The 18,204-nt window shown below is 52.2% G+C and overlaps 1 protein-coding gene across 1 annotated transcript in view; it reads left to right on the top strand.

Annotated features, from left to right (window-relative positions):
• SHANK2 (SH3 and multiple ankyrin repeat domains 2) overlaps window positions 1–18,204 on the top strand; it is a 549,031-nt gene that overhangs the window by 64,562 nt on the left and 466,265 nt on the right. Inside the window, exon 3 of the mRNA XM_029207203.1 lies at window positions 17,481–17,699. Coding sequence (XP_029063036.1) covers window positions 17,493–17,699 — 207 coding nt within the window. The 5' untranslated portion in view covers window positions 17,481–17,492. The remainder of the gene's footprint in view (window positions 1–17,480; window positions 17,700–18,204) is intronic.

Raw genomic sequence — 18,204 nt, 5'->3', positions numbered from 1 at the left:
TGTTTCTTATCTCCACCTCTCCATCCGGCCTGGATTCTGTTTAATAGAGTGGAGTCAGGGAAGGTATTTCTATTTTTTTTTTTTTTTTTGCACGGTACGCGGGCCTCTCACTGTTGTGGCCTCTCCCGTTGCGGAGCACAGGCTCCGGACACGCAGGCTCAGTGGCCATGGCTCACTGGGCCCAGCCGCTCCGCGGCATGTGGGATCTTCCCGGACCAGGGCACGAACCCGTGTCCCCTGCATCGGCAGGCGGACTCTCAACCACTGCGCCACCAGGGAAGCCCGAGAAGAGTTTTGAATGGTGCTACTCCCTTGAGTGTAAATCTTTGGTGTATTAGTTTTCTGTGGCTGTTTTAGTAAATTGCCACGAGCTGGTGGCCTAAAGCAACAGAAATTTATTCTCTGACAGTTCTGAAGGTCACAGTTCAAAATTCATGGGTTCATCAGGCCTTGCCTGCTCCCTCTGAAGGGTCCAGGGGAGGATCCTTCCTCACCTCTTTCAGCTCCTGGTGGTAGCTGGCAACCTTGACATGACCTTGGCCTGTGGACACATCACTCCAGTCTCTGCCTCCGTCATCACCTGGCTGTCTCCCTGCTCCTCCCTGCACGTGGTCTGCATCTTTCTGTGGCTTTCTCGTAAGGGCACCAGTCGCTGGATTTAGGACCCAGTCTGCTTCAGTGTGACCTCATCTTAACTAAACTAATTGCATCTGCAGAGACCCTGTTTCCAAATAAGGTCCCACTCTGAGGTTCTGGGTGGATGTGAGTCTGGGGGGACTCTATTCAACCCAGTCCATTTGGGTTTGTGTTGCATGAATGGGACGTCAGCATTTGCGTTGCTTACTTTTCTGGAAGAGGAAACTCTTGGGCAGAGGTTAACATTGTTTTAGCCAAAGCCCCCTCTTAGCTTGTGGATGTGAAGGAGCATTTCCCTGGGGGATGTTTGTCTGGCTGGTCAAGGAAGAGGATTCAACAGTAGTCCCTCTTTGTGCTGGCAGCCGAGCCGTCCTGGGAAAAGGACTCACCCTGAGCCTGCACGAAGTGGTGCAAATACCGAGGCCAGCACAGCAGTCAGCCTGCACAGTGGCATTCGGGGCCTTCAATTTCACTCTACTCAGAAAGCTTAGATCACAGCACGCTTGCCCGCCTGTGGTCCCAGCAAGAAGGGGAACCCGATCTGGAATTGATTTCTCCCCTTTTAAAATCTTATCCTCCCTGAGGGCTGAGAACGATTTTCCTTTTATTGTTGTTGAAGTCTACAAAAGTCCAAATGCTTGAAAAATAAATGTAACAGATTTATAAAACACTGTCAGGCAAGTTGTGATACCTCTCCCTGCTTGGACATGACAGGTGTGACATTGGGTGGAGGACAGGATGCTCACCTCTCAGCCCCCATCAGCCCAGGAGGCTGTGGGGCTTTGAAATGCAGCCCTTATGACTGTCTTTGGAGGTTTCTAGCTGTGTTCTCTCATGGGGGATCGCATGTAGGAATGCATACGTGCTAATAACACAGTTCTTCCGCTTCTAAGAACCTTTCCTGAAGAAACCATTTGAAATATGGGAGAAGATGCTCAAAAGGCTGTTTCTTTTCAATAAAGTTCCACGAGAAACCATGCCCATGGCCCTCCGCCTGTGTTCTTGGTGTCGGAGCCTTTCTTGGGCATCCTTCCTCCTTGTGAGGTCAGGGAGGGAGCTGGCGGGGTGGCAAAGATGGTGGAGATCTCGGCTGCTAAAGTATTTTGAGAGTTTCCTTTGTGCCTGGGGTGTGTGCGCTGGGCTGGAAATTCTGACGGCCATCTGCCCCTTCTGGTGACACGCTCAACACGTCCCAGAGTGGTGCCGAGCGAGTGATGCTCGTCTCTTGTAGGAGCCTCGGGCACCTGTGGGGGTGTTCCTCTTACACCCACTCCTGCAGCCCTGGACCACGCCTCCAGCCGAGAGCTCCAGTGTGGCCGGGGGGCTTGGCAGAGGTGGGCCTTCCCGGATGGTATGGACTGAATGTTTGTGTCCCTCTGTTGAAGCCCTAACCCGCAGTGTGGCCATATTTGGAGATGGGGCCTCTACGGACATCATTAAGGTTAAATGAGGTCACAAGGGTGAGGCCCTGATCCTATAAGGTTAGTGTCCTCATAGAAAGAGACCCCAGAGCGCTCCCCCTCTCCAGGTGAGGACACAGGAGGAGACACAGTCTGCGGCCAAGAGGAGGGTCCTCACCCAGATGTGACCACACCGGCACCTTGATCTGGTTCCAGCAGAACCCCCGTGTGTGTGCTGGGCATCTGTTTTCCAGCAGCTCCTGTGATTTTATGCACAGGGAAGGTCCATAGTCCCAGAGGAAACAGCTGCTCCCCTGTCATTCTTGGGAGTCTCTGAGTTTTTACACCTCAGGTCCGCTGAGAGCTCATTGTGGGGAGCGGTCCACACGCCCCTCCTGGCAGGCCTGTCCTATTATCTGGGGGCTGGAGCAGGAGTACACATGGAGGCCGACACGACAAGCCATGTCCTTCCTGTTTAAAAATTGTAAATCAAGCTAGCAAGCTCTTAGATAAAATATGTTTTCTCCTTCTGCTTTCACAGATCATCCTTCATAATAAATTTAGAAGTGTGTGGATTTACCGTATTATATGACTGAAAGCTGGCAATATACCAATATGAGTGGATTTAATTATTATTTGCACACTTGGGTACTGTGTTGATGCCCAGTGATATTTGGATAAGTAATAAAGATAAACTTCACTCGTTAATTATTATATATCCCATAAAATGTATTTGTCTTGCCTCCTGTTTAGCAAAATTACTATGCATGTTGTTATAATCCAATTTATGTAATCCATAAATTGTTACATAATTTATGTTCCATTGAGAGTGATAATCTAAATACTTAAAAATTTAATATGTTCAAAGTGTACAGAATCTGGGTGGATTATTTAAAATGTGAACTAAAATAAATTTAAACATTAAACTTTTTTTCACAAGGTTTTGAAAACAATAGCTACAAAAATATTTCTAATTATCCATTAGAAGGCAAAATACTAAAATAAATGCACATCATAATTTCAAATCGTGATATTTAAAGACGTTCAAATTCAGTTTTCTGAAAATTTAATCTCATTGAACATTTTTATGAACATTAAGTGAGTCACAGTTCTGCCACTCAGATGTCTATGCAGAGAATCTGTATCTCATTCCACATGTTATGTCTAGATTTATGTAGATACACATTTCAGAGTCACATGGATTCTTTAATATTGTCAAGTGTTCCTCAGATGCCACCTGCCACTATTGTGAATGTTGAGTCCCTCTAGGACGGGAATTGGAAAGTAAGTAAGGATACACACGCCTCTAGTAAAACTAAAGGTGCTCCATCACCGTGCACCCGCTGCTTTCATGCTGTCTGGAAAGACGTGCCTTGTTGGCCAGTCTCTTACTTAAGCACTTCCCCTGCTCACATTCTCTGCAAGCTCAGATGTCCTGTCCATCAGTCCGTCCATCTGTGCAGCGCTGGAAGGTGTAGAAGGGTCATCCTCCATTGGAGGTCAGCAGAGGGCGAAGGGGAGATGGTTTCCTGCCAGGGGTCACAGAGATGCTCCATGAACTTGGCCTGGGCTGGGTCCTGAGAACTGGTAGAGTGGACTGTTAGGTCAGCCAGTGGAAGGCATTCTGGGGGGCTGCTCAAGGACGAGGGGTCTCTGCTCCCAGGAGAAAGCTAGATGACAGCGTAAGAGGCGCCCTCGTTTCTCAACCCTGGCTGAGCATCTGTACCACCTGGGGGGCACCTGAAGGTGAGCGACTCCTGGATCCCAGGACAGCCTGAATCTCAGGTGGGGCTGGGAACCCCCAGGACAGGCTGAGTGTAGGGGTTCTGAGGAGGGAGCTCTGTGGGCTGGGTGATCTCACTGTGGGGTTCAACCAGGCTACGCACAGGTGAGTCAGAACTGACTTCTGGGCTTGGCAGTTGGACCTCATTCTCCTGCGGGGGGACGTTGTAGGTCCATGGGCTGTTGGACGGATGTGCTGACCTGAGGTGCGTCCCCCGTAGAGACTGCAAGAGTTTCTCGCGCTGGGTGGGTAGCTTGGTGGTTTTAAACTCCCGGAGGAGAAAGGTATTTCCTTAAGGTCCTTTCTTGGGAAAACGAGATGAAAGTTGAAACCATGGTTGCAGAGGAGAGCAGGTTCCCACAGCCATTCGGATGACAGGAATTAAAGAAAACCCGTCCTCAGCTTAAACTCTGTCATTATGGGTGATGGCAGGACCAGGGAGGGTAGCGGCTGCCCCACCCAAGGTGCAGCCAGGGCCGTCCCCAAACAAGTGGCCACAGAGCTTCCTGCAGGGTCAGGGACTCAGCGCCCAGACAGAGCACCCACCTACCCAGGCAGTGCCTGATGCCTGGGAGCAGCACAGAAAGCTGTTGGGAGACCCCATGCTCCATCTGAAAAATTTAAAGCCTTTTTGTAACAGACTCGTCTCGGTTTTAAGATCTCAGGGACATTTCGTCTCCGCCGGACGTCTCAAGTCTGTAATCTTGTTTGACGCACCCAGTTCCCAGACTCAAGACCTTGACCTCGCTGCTGGTAACCCACAGTTCAGAAGGAGCGTCAGCCAGCACTGTCAGCCAGCCAGACACCGCTGACATCGAAAGGCGGGGGTGGGTAATATCGAAAGGGCACAAGCCCCTCACCCTCACCACCGTGACCTGGATTCTGAGAGCTCGCATGCCCTTGGGGGTATTTTCTCCGGGCTGTGTCACCTCCCAGGGGTGCCGCAGGGTGCAGCTGCGGTCCCTCGGGTGCCCAGCAAGAGGAGGGAAGGGGGAGGCGCCCAGGCCAGGACCCCACATCCTCACCTCTCACCCGCGTCACAGCCTGGTGGCCGCAACTCATCAGGGGGGCCCACACCAACTGCGGGAGCCTGAGGGGTGCAGGGCACCCCAGGATCCGGAAAGCAGCAGCCACCCGGGCCACAGGGGCGTATTTTGATGTTACCTTTTGTTTTTGATCCTGAGACAGGTTCATCAGAACTGGGTGAACTAGATGGGATTAGAGATCTTTGTCCTTTGCAGGCCTCTCTGGTCCAAGAGAAACTGTCTGGGAGGCTGGCCTGAGGCAGAAATGGTCTAGGAGTTAAACAGTACATTTCTTATCTGAGCAGGAGACAGAGCGGGTACACGGGAGCCCTCTGTACTGTCAGCTCCATTTTCTCTCAACCTAAGAGCGCTGCGAGCATGAAAATCTGTCACCTAAAAATATTATACATGTTTTAATAATTATCGATTATATATATTTTATATGTTTATGTAGGTCAATAATATTTTCATAATATATTTAATAACATATATTTTAAATATATATTTATCTTTTAATATTTAATAATGCTATTTATAAATAACATACTTATATAATATACTTTTATGTAGATATATTTAGTACGTTTTGTACACTTTAAGAGTATACATTATATAGGTTTAGCATCCTGCCCTCTGTCCTTCAGCTTTCCTGCTGAAGAAGGGTGTGCCCGGTGCCCCAGGACGGAAGTGATAAGACCATTACAGGCAGATCCTACGTCGTAGTCCTTTAATATTTTAAAGATTTTATTTTTAATTAGAAACATTATAAACATAGAAAGGTAAAAAAACGTAATAACCATTCTATACCCACCATCAGAATGAAACATTCTAAGATTGTGCCATATTTTCTTCCATTTTATTTCACTTACTTTTTAAAGAAAAATTTTGAGATAACTCACACTTGGCTCCCATGGGTTTTTCCCGAGTGTGAACTGCTGTTCTGATTTTTGGTTATATATGTATATATATCGATAGGGCCATGGCCATCTATATAATTAGTTTATGTTTGAAAACTTTATATCAGTGGGGTCTGTTCTGCGATGAGTTGATTTTCCCCTTCGCTGTTTCGTGTCAATACATGTCACCTGAATCGGCTTGTCCCGGCTGCTCTGTGATTACTCCTGATGTGGACAGAGCGTCCTCACTTTGTTTCCTGGTGGCATGGGCGCTGTTGCCCATCAGTTCCCTGGTAACTCACCAAGCGTCCCCGAGGGCGGGCGACACTCCTTTCTTGGCCCCGCGGAGGGGCGCACAGCCAGACGCAGAGGTCACCCCTCAGGAAGCATGTGGTCCGTTCAAGAATGGGGATGCACACACGGTGTGCAAAGAAGGGAAGGATGGTGTATGTCATTCATGAGCAAGTGAGGGGTGTTGGGGAATAAATGCTGGGGCCGGGGGCATGGCTGGTGAGTGCAGGGGAAGCAGGCACAACCTTGCTTCTGTAAACAAGGGGTTCACGCAAGTTCGTGGTGATTTGTTAACAGTGGGCACGAGAGGCCCATACACCTGCGTGTTAGGGTTTTGACCCAACCGCAGGCAAACTTCTCCCAGTCATGAGCGAGCCTTGGAAGTGTGTGAACTCCAAAGAGCAGGGGCATCTCTCCTGCAAGGAGTGGCCATTCCAGGGCCTGGGGACCTCAGTGCCACCCACTGTGTCAGTGAGGTTGAGGACGCTGCCCTGCAGGTGCCGAGGCTGTGAAGACACTGCTTCCTGCATGTAAAACAGCAAACTCCTTGAAGAAGTCTGTCTGGGGATTTCGCTTTCAATTTTGGAGAAACTGGTCTCTACTGGAAGCAGACATTCTGGGGACACACATATGCCAGAGGCCCAGGGGCCCAGAGATGAAGGTGTGTGGTGGGCCGTGCCTTTCAGGCCCGTGCAGGGGCCGACCTGGCTGGGCGGGTCCCTTCCTCGGGCCCCTGTGGGTGAAGCTGCATGGGGTTGAGTGGTCTGGGCTGCCCAAGCCTGTTTGCCCGTAGATTCTGTAATATTTTGCACTTGACTCTGAGGAAGGTGAGTGTCTCAGCTTGGGCCACCATCACAAAGTACTGGGGGCTACACGACGGGCTGTACTTATCCCAGAGCTGGAGGCTGGATGCCCAGCGTCAAGGTGCCGGCTGATATGGTTCCTGGTGAGGGCTCGCTTCCTGCCTGCAGGCGGCCGCCTTCTCCTTGTGGCCTCACGTGGCAGAGAGAGAGGGGGATGCAACGGGTGGGGGACTCAGGTGTCTCTTCCTCTTCTTAGGACACCAGCCCTATCTGATTAGGGCTCAGCCCTTATGACCTCATTTCACCTTAAGTACCTCCCTACGGGCCTCTCTCCAAATACGGTAACACTGGCGGTTAGGGCTTCAGCATATGAAGTTCAGGGACACACTACAGTCCGTAGCAGTGAGGCTTTAGGGGCTGCATTCGGGGCGCAATGGCAGAGCCTCCCAGGGCCCTTCCCCACGGGGCCTGCACTTCCCTGCGTCCCGTGTCGTGGTTTTCCTCTGTCGCTCAGCCCTTCCGACGCCCTTGCCCACGTGCATCTGAGTCCCGTGCTTTGTGCTCTTTGGGAACTCCTTCTGCGTCCTTGACACGAGTCCTTCCGAAGTTGCAGAGCTTTCCGGTGCCTGTTCTCTGTGTCTAATGGAGGTTTTAGCTTCCACGTCACTGAGTTTGTCAGTCTCTCCCTTTAGGCCTTGTATTTGGTGCATTCTTGAAAGAAAGCCTTTTCCCCTCTGATTTATTTGGCAAATAATCATTTCACGTATTTGTGGTAGGTTGAGTCACGGCCCCCAAAGATATCCAGGCTGTAATCCCCGGACTCCATGAATGGGACCTTATATGGCAAAGGGGGCTTTGTGGATGTGATAAAGGTCAGGATCTTGGGATAGGGAGGTTGTTCTGGACGATTTGGGGTGGCCCTGAATGTAATCTCGGGGTCTCCATTAGAGGGAGGCAGAGGGGGTCTGACACAGATGCACTGGAGGGAGAAGGCGGGCTGACTGTCTGGGGGAGTAGAGGTCACCCTAGAACCTGAGGAGGGCAAGGAAACGGAGTCTTTCCTGGAATCTCTAGAAGGAATCAGCCCTGACCACACCTTGGCATTAGCCCAGTGTGGCTCATTTAGGATTTCTGCATCCAAAGCTGAGAAAGAATACCTTTCTGTTGTTTTATCCCAGTAAGTCTGTGCTCATCTGTTACAGCAGTGCTAAAACAGCGTCTCTGGAGCATCCCAAACTCCTTGAATAAGAGATCTTCTATTACGGCGTCATTTCGTATTTTTTTCTTCTAGACGTTTATAGGTTTGCTTTTCACAGTCAAGTCTTGAGCGCGTGTGGCATTGGTTTGCGTGTACGGAGCGGGGTGGGCTCTGCTTCTTACACTTTCTACATGAATACCCCACGATGTCCACATCACGTATGTACTGGTTCTTTTCCCTCCGACGCACCGACACACGTTGGAGACCTGCATTTACAAGGCCTGTTCCGAGCTCTCTGTTTTTCCACTGATCTCCGTGTCTGTCTTTGTAGCAAGGTCGTCCTGACCTCACATTATAACTGCTTAGGAAGCCTTGGCAAACAATCGAGTGATTCCCCTCTTGGTTTCCAAAGTTGTCCTGGTTATTTTGGGCTCTTTCCCCTTGTCCACACACTTTACAATCAGAATGTTGAGTTCTGTGAACAGTGCTACCAGGTTTTCTGTTGGAAGTTACAGCACATCTGTGTACTGTGGAGAACGTTTGTCTTTAAGATATGAAACCCTAGCACCTGTGATGATGGTGGCTCTCTCCATCCATCTGGGTCTTCCTTCATTTCTTTCTTTTTTTGTTCTAAACGGTGTCCTATTAATTTTCTCCGTAAAGGTCTAGCACAGGTTGTTTGAGATATTTTTTCTTAGATGTCTTTGGCTATCGTTGGGAGTACGATAGTATTTTTTTTTAATTTAATTTAATTTAATTTATTTTTGGCTGCGTTGGGTCTTCGTTGCCGTGCGTGGGCTTTCTCTAGTTGCGGCAAGCGGGGGCTACTCTTCGTTGTGGTGCGCGGGCTTTTCATTGCGGTGGCTTCTCTTGTTGCGGAGCATGGGCTCTAGGTGCGTGGGCTTCAGTAGTTGTGGCACACGGGCTCAGTAGTTGTGGCTCACGGGCTCAGTTGCTCCGTGGCATGTGAGATCTTCCCGGACCAGGGCTTGAACCCATGTCCCCGGCCTTAGCAGGCGGATTCCCAACCACTGCGCCACCAGGAAAGCCCCCATAGTATTTTTTTTAATGTTTAATTGTCTATTGCAAATGTAACAGAATTCAGTTAACTTTTGTGTATTAATTTCTTATCTGACATTTGCTGCACTTTTTCACTGGTTTAAATAATTTATTACTAGATCCTCTTGGCTTTTCCACACAGAGAAGCATTATATCTGAAAAGTAATTATTTTCGTCCATCCTTTTAATCCTGAAACAATGTATTCACTTATCTGTTGGCTTGTTTATCGATTACATTGATGTTTGCTACAGGACTGGGGGAGATGCACTGTTCCAGCTAAGGAAATGCTCTTTTAGTTTTCGTGTTCTAAGAGTTTGGGTCCTGACTGAGGGTGTTTCATTTCCTAGTCCCCTGACATCCACCTTGGCGCTGTCAGGGTCTGGGCCTCTGATCCCTGAGGACACAAGGACTGTTGAACACAGCTTGGGTTTGAGAGGCGCCGGGAGAGACCGCCTCCCAGGAGAGGGAGGGACTTCTTGGCTCTCATTTTTCTTTGGGTGAATTGATTCTTGGTTTCTGCAACAATGTTAGACGAGTGAGCCACTAATGTTGTGAAGAGGTTAGGAGCTGTGTGCCCACTGGTTGGTCAGAATCTCTTAATTTATGCTGGAAGAAAACGGAAATGTGGGCCTATGATAAAAACAGGACTTCTTTAGAATTGTGTGGCCCCGTTTACCTTAGAGGCCCGGACGGGAGCCCCCTGTGGCCCTATGGGAAACCCAGCCTGGCTCTCTCCAGGACTGGGGGAGGCAGAGACCAAGGCCGTCTTGAGTCCGGACAAGGAAGCGGTGGGGACCACACTCCTGTTGCCTGGAGAGCACACAGTCCCAAGGGAACCCGGCAGCACGGAAGGGAAGTGGGTTCGCCTCGTGAATGCTCCAAATCCCAGCATTTCTGTTAATCTGCCCAGAAGCCTTCTCAATACTCCCGTGTGCACGTAGAACACACCACGAAGGCGTGTGACCCTTCCTCTCGTAGTCAGCGATCTTCGATGGAGACATCATTTTAATTCAGGCAGCTCCTTTTCTGATTCGGGGAAAATGATTTTGGCTGAAGGAGGAGGTATTGAGTAGCTGTAAGCCTGGAGCCCTTTTCTTCTGAGTAGAGGAATATTTCAGATTTCCTGCCGTGCGTGTTTTTACGCAGTAAGGACCTAGGGCGGCTGTGCTTGGCAGGGAGCTGGCCTGTGGGGGACGTGCACTGGAGGCGCGTGACACGGCTGCTGCGGGAGATGACGTTTGTCCTCTCCAGGGGAAAGCGTTTCGGGGTCAGGTGCTTTTGGGAAATGCAGCATTTGCCACTCTCTGAGACGACCGCTCTGATCAATTCTGCGGTAAAGCGATTGGTGCATTTTTGTTTAATCTAGTTATGTTTCCCAAACTTCTTTGACCAGGGGGGGATCGGAGTGTATGTGGTGGAATGGTTCTCAGAACACTAGCTGGGAATCATTGGAGGTTAACAGGGCGGTATGGACAGCGGGTATTCCCGGGAGAGAGCGAGGAGAGGGGAGGAGAGTCTGTATAGTTTTGGGAGTCGGGTCTGACCTGGGCTGGGGTGAGCCAGGCTTGAAGGAAAGACTCGGGGAGCTCAGGAGAGGGTCCCAGGGGGAAATGATGGTACCGACAAGCCATGGGAAGAGAGGACAGACCTCGTCCTCTGAGTTCCTCTGAGGGTGCAAGATGGGATGGAAATGGAGAGTTTATTTTAGACAGTGGCTATGGAGATGCCAAGAAAACCTGGCTAAATGGCGTATTCTGGTCATCAATGTGGTTCATGCACCCATTTAAGGAGAACGTCAGGAGGGTCTCACCCCTGTGTGAGTTTCCTGGGGCCGCCATAGCCAAGTCCCATAGCCCGGGGGGCTCACACACAGACATTCACTGTCCCCAGTCCTGGAGGCTGGAATCCAAGATCCAGGTGTGCACAGGGCTGGGTCCTCTTGAGACCCCTCTCCTCCGCATGTAGATTGTCTCTCTGTGTGTGTCTGTGTCCTGACCTCCTCTTCTTATAAGGACACCAGTCCTGTGGGATTAGGGCCCCACCCTAGTGACCTCATTTCACCATAATCACCTCCTGAAAGACCCCAACTCCAAATACAGCCACATTCTGGGGTGCTGGGTGGTCAGGACTCCAACATGTGAATTTGATGGGGAGACACAGGGGCTAACGCCACGCTGGTGGCCGGGGTCTGCATTTACACCACCCACCGGCCCTGTGGTGTGGTAGAGGATGTGGCCCTAACAGATGGGGTGGCTGCCATGTGGCGCCAGGTGGGCTGCAGCTGCGGTCACTCTGCTGGGGGTAGTTGAGGGGGGCGGCTTCCAGGCAGGGGTTCTTGGAAGAGGGAGGTGGTGCTTGACCTGAGTCCTGGTGTCTCCCCGTACTCTGAGGTGCCGTCTGAACCCTAGACCACCCCTACCAGATTCTGATTCAGTTACTGGGGGGCTGGTGTTGCAGCAACTTCCAGGGCAGTCCATGCCCCTGCCCAGTGCCCCAGGGCCTCCCGGTCCCTTCTCAGTGGATGTGTTGTATGGGTGCGGGGAAAAGTAACACGGATTAAATGAACACAGAGACACAGGGCATGCTTTTTTCTCACCTTCCCAGGCTGCTCTTATGCTCCACCTGGCCCACTCCTCCCCGAAACCCACCTACTTCCACCACCCTCACTCGCTCTCAGCCTGCATTGACCATCATCTGTTAGCAACTTTCAAACAGTGCGATAGAACCCGGGCTCCTCCCGAATCCGGTTCCAGACCTGCCAGTTCTGGTGGAGGCTGCTGCCAACCTTTGGCTGTGACCTTGACCCGCGTTCCCATGTCTGTACAGAGTGTCGGTGCAGCCCCTCAGGGAAGGGGTGGTCTCACTGCTTTGAGGATAAGATAGTTATATACATTCGAATGTGCAAAATAAATGAATAGTCACAAAATCTTGCTTCCAGTGTGTTAAATGTGTCAGGTGTCTTTGAGATTCCAGTTGAATAAAAACCTCTTTTTTGCAAGAAAATCATACACACACGCGCGCGCGCGAAATAAACCAGAGCTGTGGACTCTCTCCATTTTTAAGGTGATCTTCATATAGATGATTCTTGCAACTTTGACCTTGATAAAGTCAGCCTCGGCCATGGGTTTTTTGGTTTGTTTTTACTACCAAAAACAAACTGACTTCTGTCCCAGGTCAGGTTTCATATTTTCTCTGAAACCTAGCTGCCTGTTCCTCACAGGTGTTAGGGGACTCATGAGACAGTTTAAGATTTTATGTTTTCTTGGAACGATTGCATGCTTCCCTGGAACACTTCGGCATCAGAACATGGAGTCTTTGTTAAAATTGCTTTTACCACCGTTATTTTCTTTTTCCCTTATTAATAGGTACCCAGTGGGGCCAATGAAACAAACACGTTCTAAGAGACATTGAACTTTATCGACTTGTGTTTGTAGAGCTTGGTATTTTCCCCAAGAGGTTAGTTATACTAGAAACGTCTGCCCGTGGGTGGTGAGTAACCTTCCCTCCCGTGTCCTGGCGCTGACTTTTCCTGGGGGAGGTGGTATCCAGACTGAGTTTTGGTCTTTCGGTGTCTCTCCTCGGAACCTCCCCCGCCCCCTCATGATGATAGGGTTAGAGAAGCCTTGTGTGAATTTCAGATGGATGATGTTTTAGCGTGAGTATGCCCCATGCGCTATTTAGGGAGTACTTAGGATAAAGCGTATCCATTGTTTATCCAAAATGTAAATGGCCCCCGGTGCCCTCTGTGTCACCTGCGATCCCACCCACAGTTAATAATTAAGTGTTTTCCCAGGTGTTTGCTTTTCCCATGGATCAGGTGATCACGTTACCCAAGCCCGTTATTAAGGTCAAGACCTTCTTGCTGGGGCTTTTGGCCTGAACTCCTAGGACATCCTGGAAGGAAGCAGGTGCCGGTGCTGCCTTTTCCCTTTCAGACCCGTCCAGTGGGTGTTGGTGGCAGACACGTCTCTGTGTGACAATCGCCCCTAAGCCGATGTGAGGGCCACGGTGGGGTCCTCGTGGCCAAATGATGTCTGTGGCCGGTGGGGAAGCTGGGGACGCAGGACCCCTTCCCCTTGGTGTTGTCAGTTCTGTTCCCAGAGTCGATTTGATTGTAGCCTGGCACAAACATCCTCAAACCACCACCATCACCGCTTTCACTTTTCTGGAAAGAAGACCCTGGGGTCAGGCACACTTTACTCTTTAGGCCTGCGTGTCCACGATGGGTCACCAGCATGGGGTCTGCAGCTGCAACGTCACCCTGGAAAAACAACGAATTTCCAACATTTGTACATTCCAAGCTTTTACCTCTCATCTGACCTGTCTCAAAACCACCTGCGGATCTGGAAATGTGGGCTGTTCACAGTCCTGCCCAGCAGCAGTGGCTGGAGTTTAAGGGCAGCTGACGCCTGCAGACCCAGCATGTGGCTGAGCTCTGAGCTTCCGCCAGAACTTGGCACCTCCCCGAGGCCTGCTGCCCCCCACTCCTGCCCAGGGTTCAGCGAGTGTCCCCTGTGCTCCAGATGATGGAGGGACAGTGAGGATGGATGGAAATGCTGCATTAGCAAGAGGATGAGACGGAAAGCACGTCCGAGGGCTTTAGAGAAAATGGACATGGTGGAAGTGAATGATCGGGGCACAATTATATTTAAAAAATTTCAAGCCATGGTAGCTGTTTCTGGAAGCCGGACCTGGAATGCACTTGAGGGAGGCACACCAGGGCCTGGCAGGCATGGGCGGGGGCTGTGTCTGCTCTGACCTGGCTCTCCACGCGCCCGATTCTCGAAAGCTGGCACTGAGGCCCACACAGCCGGAAGCCGATGAGCTTTCTGGGGTCCCAGCTCATCCTGCATGGGAACGCTGCCCCAGAGACCCTAACTCTAACCCCAGCTACAACCCTAACCCTACCCCAACCCTAACCCCTACCCCAGCCCTAACCCTACCCCAACACTAAACCCTACCCCACCAGCAGACGCCCCTGCCCCTGCCCGTACCTGGCCTCCCAAGGACCTGACCGTGGTCCCTCCTCGTTTGGTACGGATCCCCACCTGTGATGTGATGTCCCGTCCCATTATCCCTCTGCCTGTTTTCTGCTGGTCCCTGCTGGGTTCTGAAGCAGCACAGACACGGTGTCAGGAGGGGAAGAAGCAGCTCTTACTGGGGCAGAAGCTACTCTGCACTAACTTCCACCCATCAGGACAGAAAGAAGCCACCGAAGCCCGGAGAGACCAGACCCGACAGCCGCGCCCATCCCATCCACCACTGACGTGGCCCCTCACCCCCCAGGCGGAGGCGGGGCTCATCCCTCTGTGTCTCTCTGTGTTGATGCCTAGTGATTCACAGTTACGGGCACGGACTCGGCTCCAGGCGACCTGGAGCTCTCGCTCATTGCATTCAGCTGGGGGGCGTCTAAAGCTAATGTGATATTGGGGCCTCACCCAGACCAACTGAATCAGACCTTCTGGCACCACTGGTTTTTTGGTTTTTGTTTTGTTTTGTTTTGTTTTTGCGGTACGCGGGCCTCTCACTGCTGTGGCCTCTCCCGCTGCAGAACACAGGCTCCGGACGCGCAGGCCCAGCGGCCATGGCTCACGGGCCCAGCCGCTCCGCGGCATGTGGGATCCTCCCGGACCGGGGCATGAACCCGTGTCCCCTGCATCGGCAGGCGGACTCTCAACCACTGCACCACTAGGGAAGCCCTTGTTTTTGTTTTTAAAGATCCCAGGTAACTTTCCTGTGCAGGCAGGATGAAGAACCCCTGTTCTAGAGGATATGCTTCATAGAAACCTGGAACCCTAGTTGGAAATTTACATTTATATTACGTTATATTATGATAATTACATACATATAATTATATGTAATATAATAATATACAATTATTTCTATATTATAATTGTAACTGTATTATATAGTGTCTATGTAGCATGTAATTATGCCAGGCACTTACTTTTTTCCTGTATAAATGGTGAACGAGCGAATGCAGGAGTGAACATGTTAGTAGAAGTTGCAGCCAGGCTGTCTGGGACCTTCCTAAGGTAGAACTGGGAGTATCCAGACCCTGCCTTTGGCCACAGCCCTCTCCACCCTCTCCACATTTTGCACTTGTATGGTTGGGAAAACATGAAGCTCAAATGACAAAGTCATTTGGCAGTGAATACAGGAATTCCCAGGTGCCCTGAAATGTTAATGCAGAACGACACGGGTGAATTCTGGAAATTTTAATTTAAGAAGTCAGATCTCCCTGGGTGATTTGGATGATCTGCTGTTTGAGATGTTTAGCTGGGGACCCCTCACGGGTGGATTGAAGGCAGAAGACAGAGGAGAAGGCCAGCCTGGGGGATTGGGCGGGTCGGTCGTCAGGTGCACAGACTCACGGCCCGTGGGCCAGGGAGAGAGCCGGGCGGGCGGGAGATCTGGCAGCATGGAGCCTCTTGGTTCCGGGAGGACCTGGGGTGGAGGGCGGGCTGGCCAGGGAGGTCGCCGCAGCTGGCTCCTGCCCCGAGCGCTGTGTGGCCACCCCCAGCAACGCCAGATTCTCCCGAGGGTCACAGTGAGCCAGAAATCTGTTTTCATGTGAAGCCTCTGGGCTAGGACACATTCTAAACCCTCTGCAGGCCAAACAGAACAGCATCTGGGGGCCACACTATCCCGGCCCCTTGCCCAAGGATGGTCCAGATCCTCGTGGCTGGAAGGGAGCCCCTGACCTAGTCACGGTCTTGCCTTTCCCTGGGTGAGGGTGCGTTTCTAAAGTGGCTCCCGCACTTTGCCGGGCTTTGTGTGTCTGGTCAGTTGCTGCAAATGTCCAGGGACCTGGTGGACGAGCAGAGAAACACTTCCCGGGGTGTTTGCTGTCCTTCAATGAACTCTGGAAATAGACGGTGGGCATCAGCCTTCCCAGACTGGACACCGAGTTGGCAGTGGCCGAGCTTTGTCCTACCTGGGACTTTTCTGAGGCTCCCCCCAAAATGAAAGAGTGCAGGGGCCATGCACCCCAGCACCTGAGGCAGACGGGCAGGTGACCGTGTTCCTCCCTCCCCCCCTCCCCCCTCCCTCCTGCTTGTCTCCCTCCTTCCTCCCTCCCCCCTCCCCTCCTTCTGCTGTGAAATATTTCCAACACAGTGAAAGGAAAGCACAGAGAATAAGGTAGCAAACATCTGTGTCCCCAGGTTTGTCGAAGTTTGGCATTCTGTCCTGTTGGCTGGAACCGAACGTTACAAGTGGCGTCACAGGCCCTGTGAACCCCTTTCTGCCCCTCCCGACTTTAGGACTTTGTGTTTCCCATCGGTGCCTCTGCCCCGTCACTCACATCACACTCACAGTCAGTAGACAAGTCTGCATCTTTCCAACCTTTGTGAACAAGGACACCATGTCTGAATGGTCCTACAGACCGATTTCCTTTCTCAGGATTACATTTGGGGTCCTGTGTGTGTAGCTGGGGCTCGAGCCTGCTCACAGCTGTGCAGTCCATGGGAAGAAGAGAGCCTATGAGCCGGGTCGCCCAGGACACCCTGGTTTTGCAGGCAACAGTCTTGGACATCTTTCCTGTGCACGTGACCTTGGCCTTTGACCTCCTTTACAGAGTCATGCAGAAGTGCACCTGCTGGTTTGGCACGTTTGTTCCCCACCATCACCCCCGGGTCGCACTGGCTTTTATCCGAACCTTTCTGGACCCCTGCCCATAGAGCTGGGGGTGTGACAGTGGGCTGCCTGCTCCCCAGTTCTGTCCTGCTAACAGCTGTGGTCCAAGGTGGCAGTTGGCCTCCTGACCTGGGTCCTTCATGGGGAACTTTGAACTTTCATTGCGCTTGATGGTAAGGAAGCTGCCCTCCCAGCCTCCACGGGCTCTTGGGGACCCCCGAGCCTCCCCCGTCAGCCTGCCCACCACTTTGGGTTCTGCTGCACTCCTGGGCCTGGAGATTATCTCACTTCTCAGCCTGGCCCTGCGCGCTGGGTCTGTTTTTACACGATACCTATCATTGCTGTGTTTGAAGCAGAGGGGGTTATTATAGCGGGAGCTCAGCACCCTTCTGACCTGAAGCCTGCATCTCTTCCCTTCCTGCTGCTCTGTCCTCCAGGAAAAACAAAGGGAGCCTTTTCTCTTACCTCGGAACGTTTCAAACTGCCCCACTGCCCCTTTGGTTAATCCCCGTAAGCTGTGGTCATGGCCACAGAGAGTTAGGGCTCCTTTTAAATGCTGGGTTTCCAAGCACCGGGGCAGACAGGGCTCACGGGGCCCCCACTGGGTCCTGGCAGCCTCCTGGCTCGAGCGCTGGACACGGGTCACTCTGCCTGTGATCATGCAGAGTGGGAGCCTGCCTCACTCAGACGCCCCCGGGTTCTTTCTTCAATTTCCCCCAAAGTTTGTTTTCCTTCTCCCCCTCCGTGTAGACACAAACAGCCATGCCGCGCAGCCCGACGTCCAGCGAGGACGAGATGGCCCAGAGCTTCTCCGACTCTTCGGAGGAATCGGACTCGGACAGCTCCAAGGAAGAGACCATCTACGACACCATCCGGGCCACAGCGGAGAAGCCGGGCGGCGCCAGGGCGGAGGAGAGCCAGGGCAACACACTGGTGCTGCGAATAGTCATCGAGGACCTGCAGCAGACGGTGAGCCTGCGGCCGGGTCAGCGCCAGGCGTGACCTGAACTGCAGATGCCCCTGGGCCCCTCTGCCCGGCCGGTCCCCGTGGCCCACGCGTTGGGCTCCTGCCCCCGCCCCGCCTGCCCCCTCCTGGTGGTCCCGACCACCTCCCCTCCGTCCTCTTCATGCACTGCCAGCAGGGACGGAGGCCGAGCGTCGGGGGCACAGAGACCAGCCTTGCAGCGGCAACGCGCACAGTGGGCGCCTTGGCAGGCGGGCTGCCAGCACGCAGGAGGGCCCTGCCTCTTCCCCTGCCGCTCTGTGCCCCCCACTTCCTGGGGTGTGCAAGCTGTGTCCGGTGTGCCCTTCCCCGCGCTGCCTGTTGGCCACGTCCTAGCTGTCCCTGGAGGCCCAGGCCCAATGCTGTTTGTAGCATCGCCCGTGAGGAAGACCGTCGTTCTGGGGTGGACGTGCGTGAGGTACCTGGGGGTGCAGGAGAGGGGTCTTCCCGGCCGTGGTTCCATTTCAGCGG

This window comes from Monodon monoceros, unplaced genomic scaffold (genome assembly GCF_005190385.1).
Source record: "Monodon monoceros isolate NGI ecotype Baffin Bay Population unplaced genomic scaffold, NGI_Narwhal_1 Super_Scaffold_7, whole genome shotgun sequence".
Taxonomy (NCBI): domain Eukaryota; kingdom Metazoa; phylum Chordata; class Mammalia; order Artiodactyla; family Monodontidae; genus Monodon; species Monodon monoceros.
Note: the sequence above shows the minus strand (reverse complement) of the source record. Positions and strands in the feature narration are given on the sequence as shown.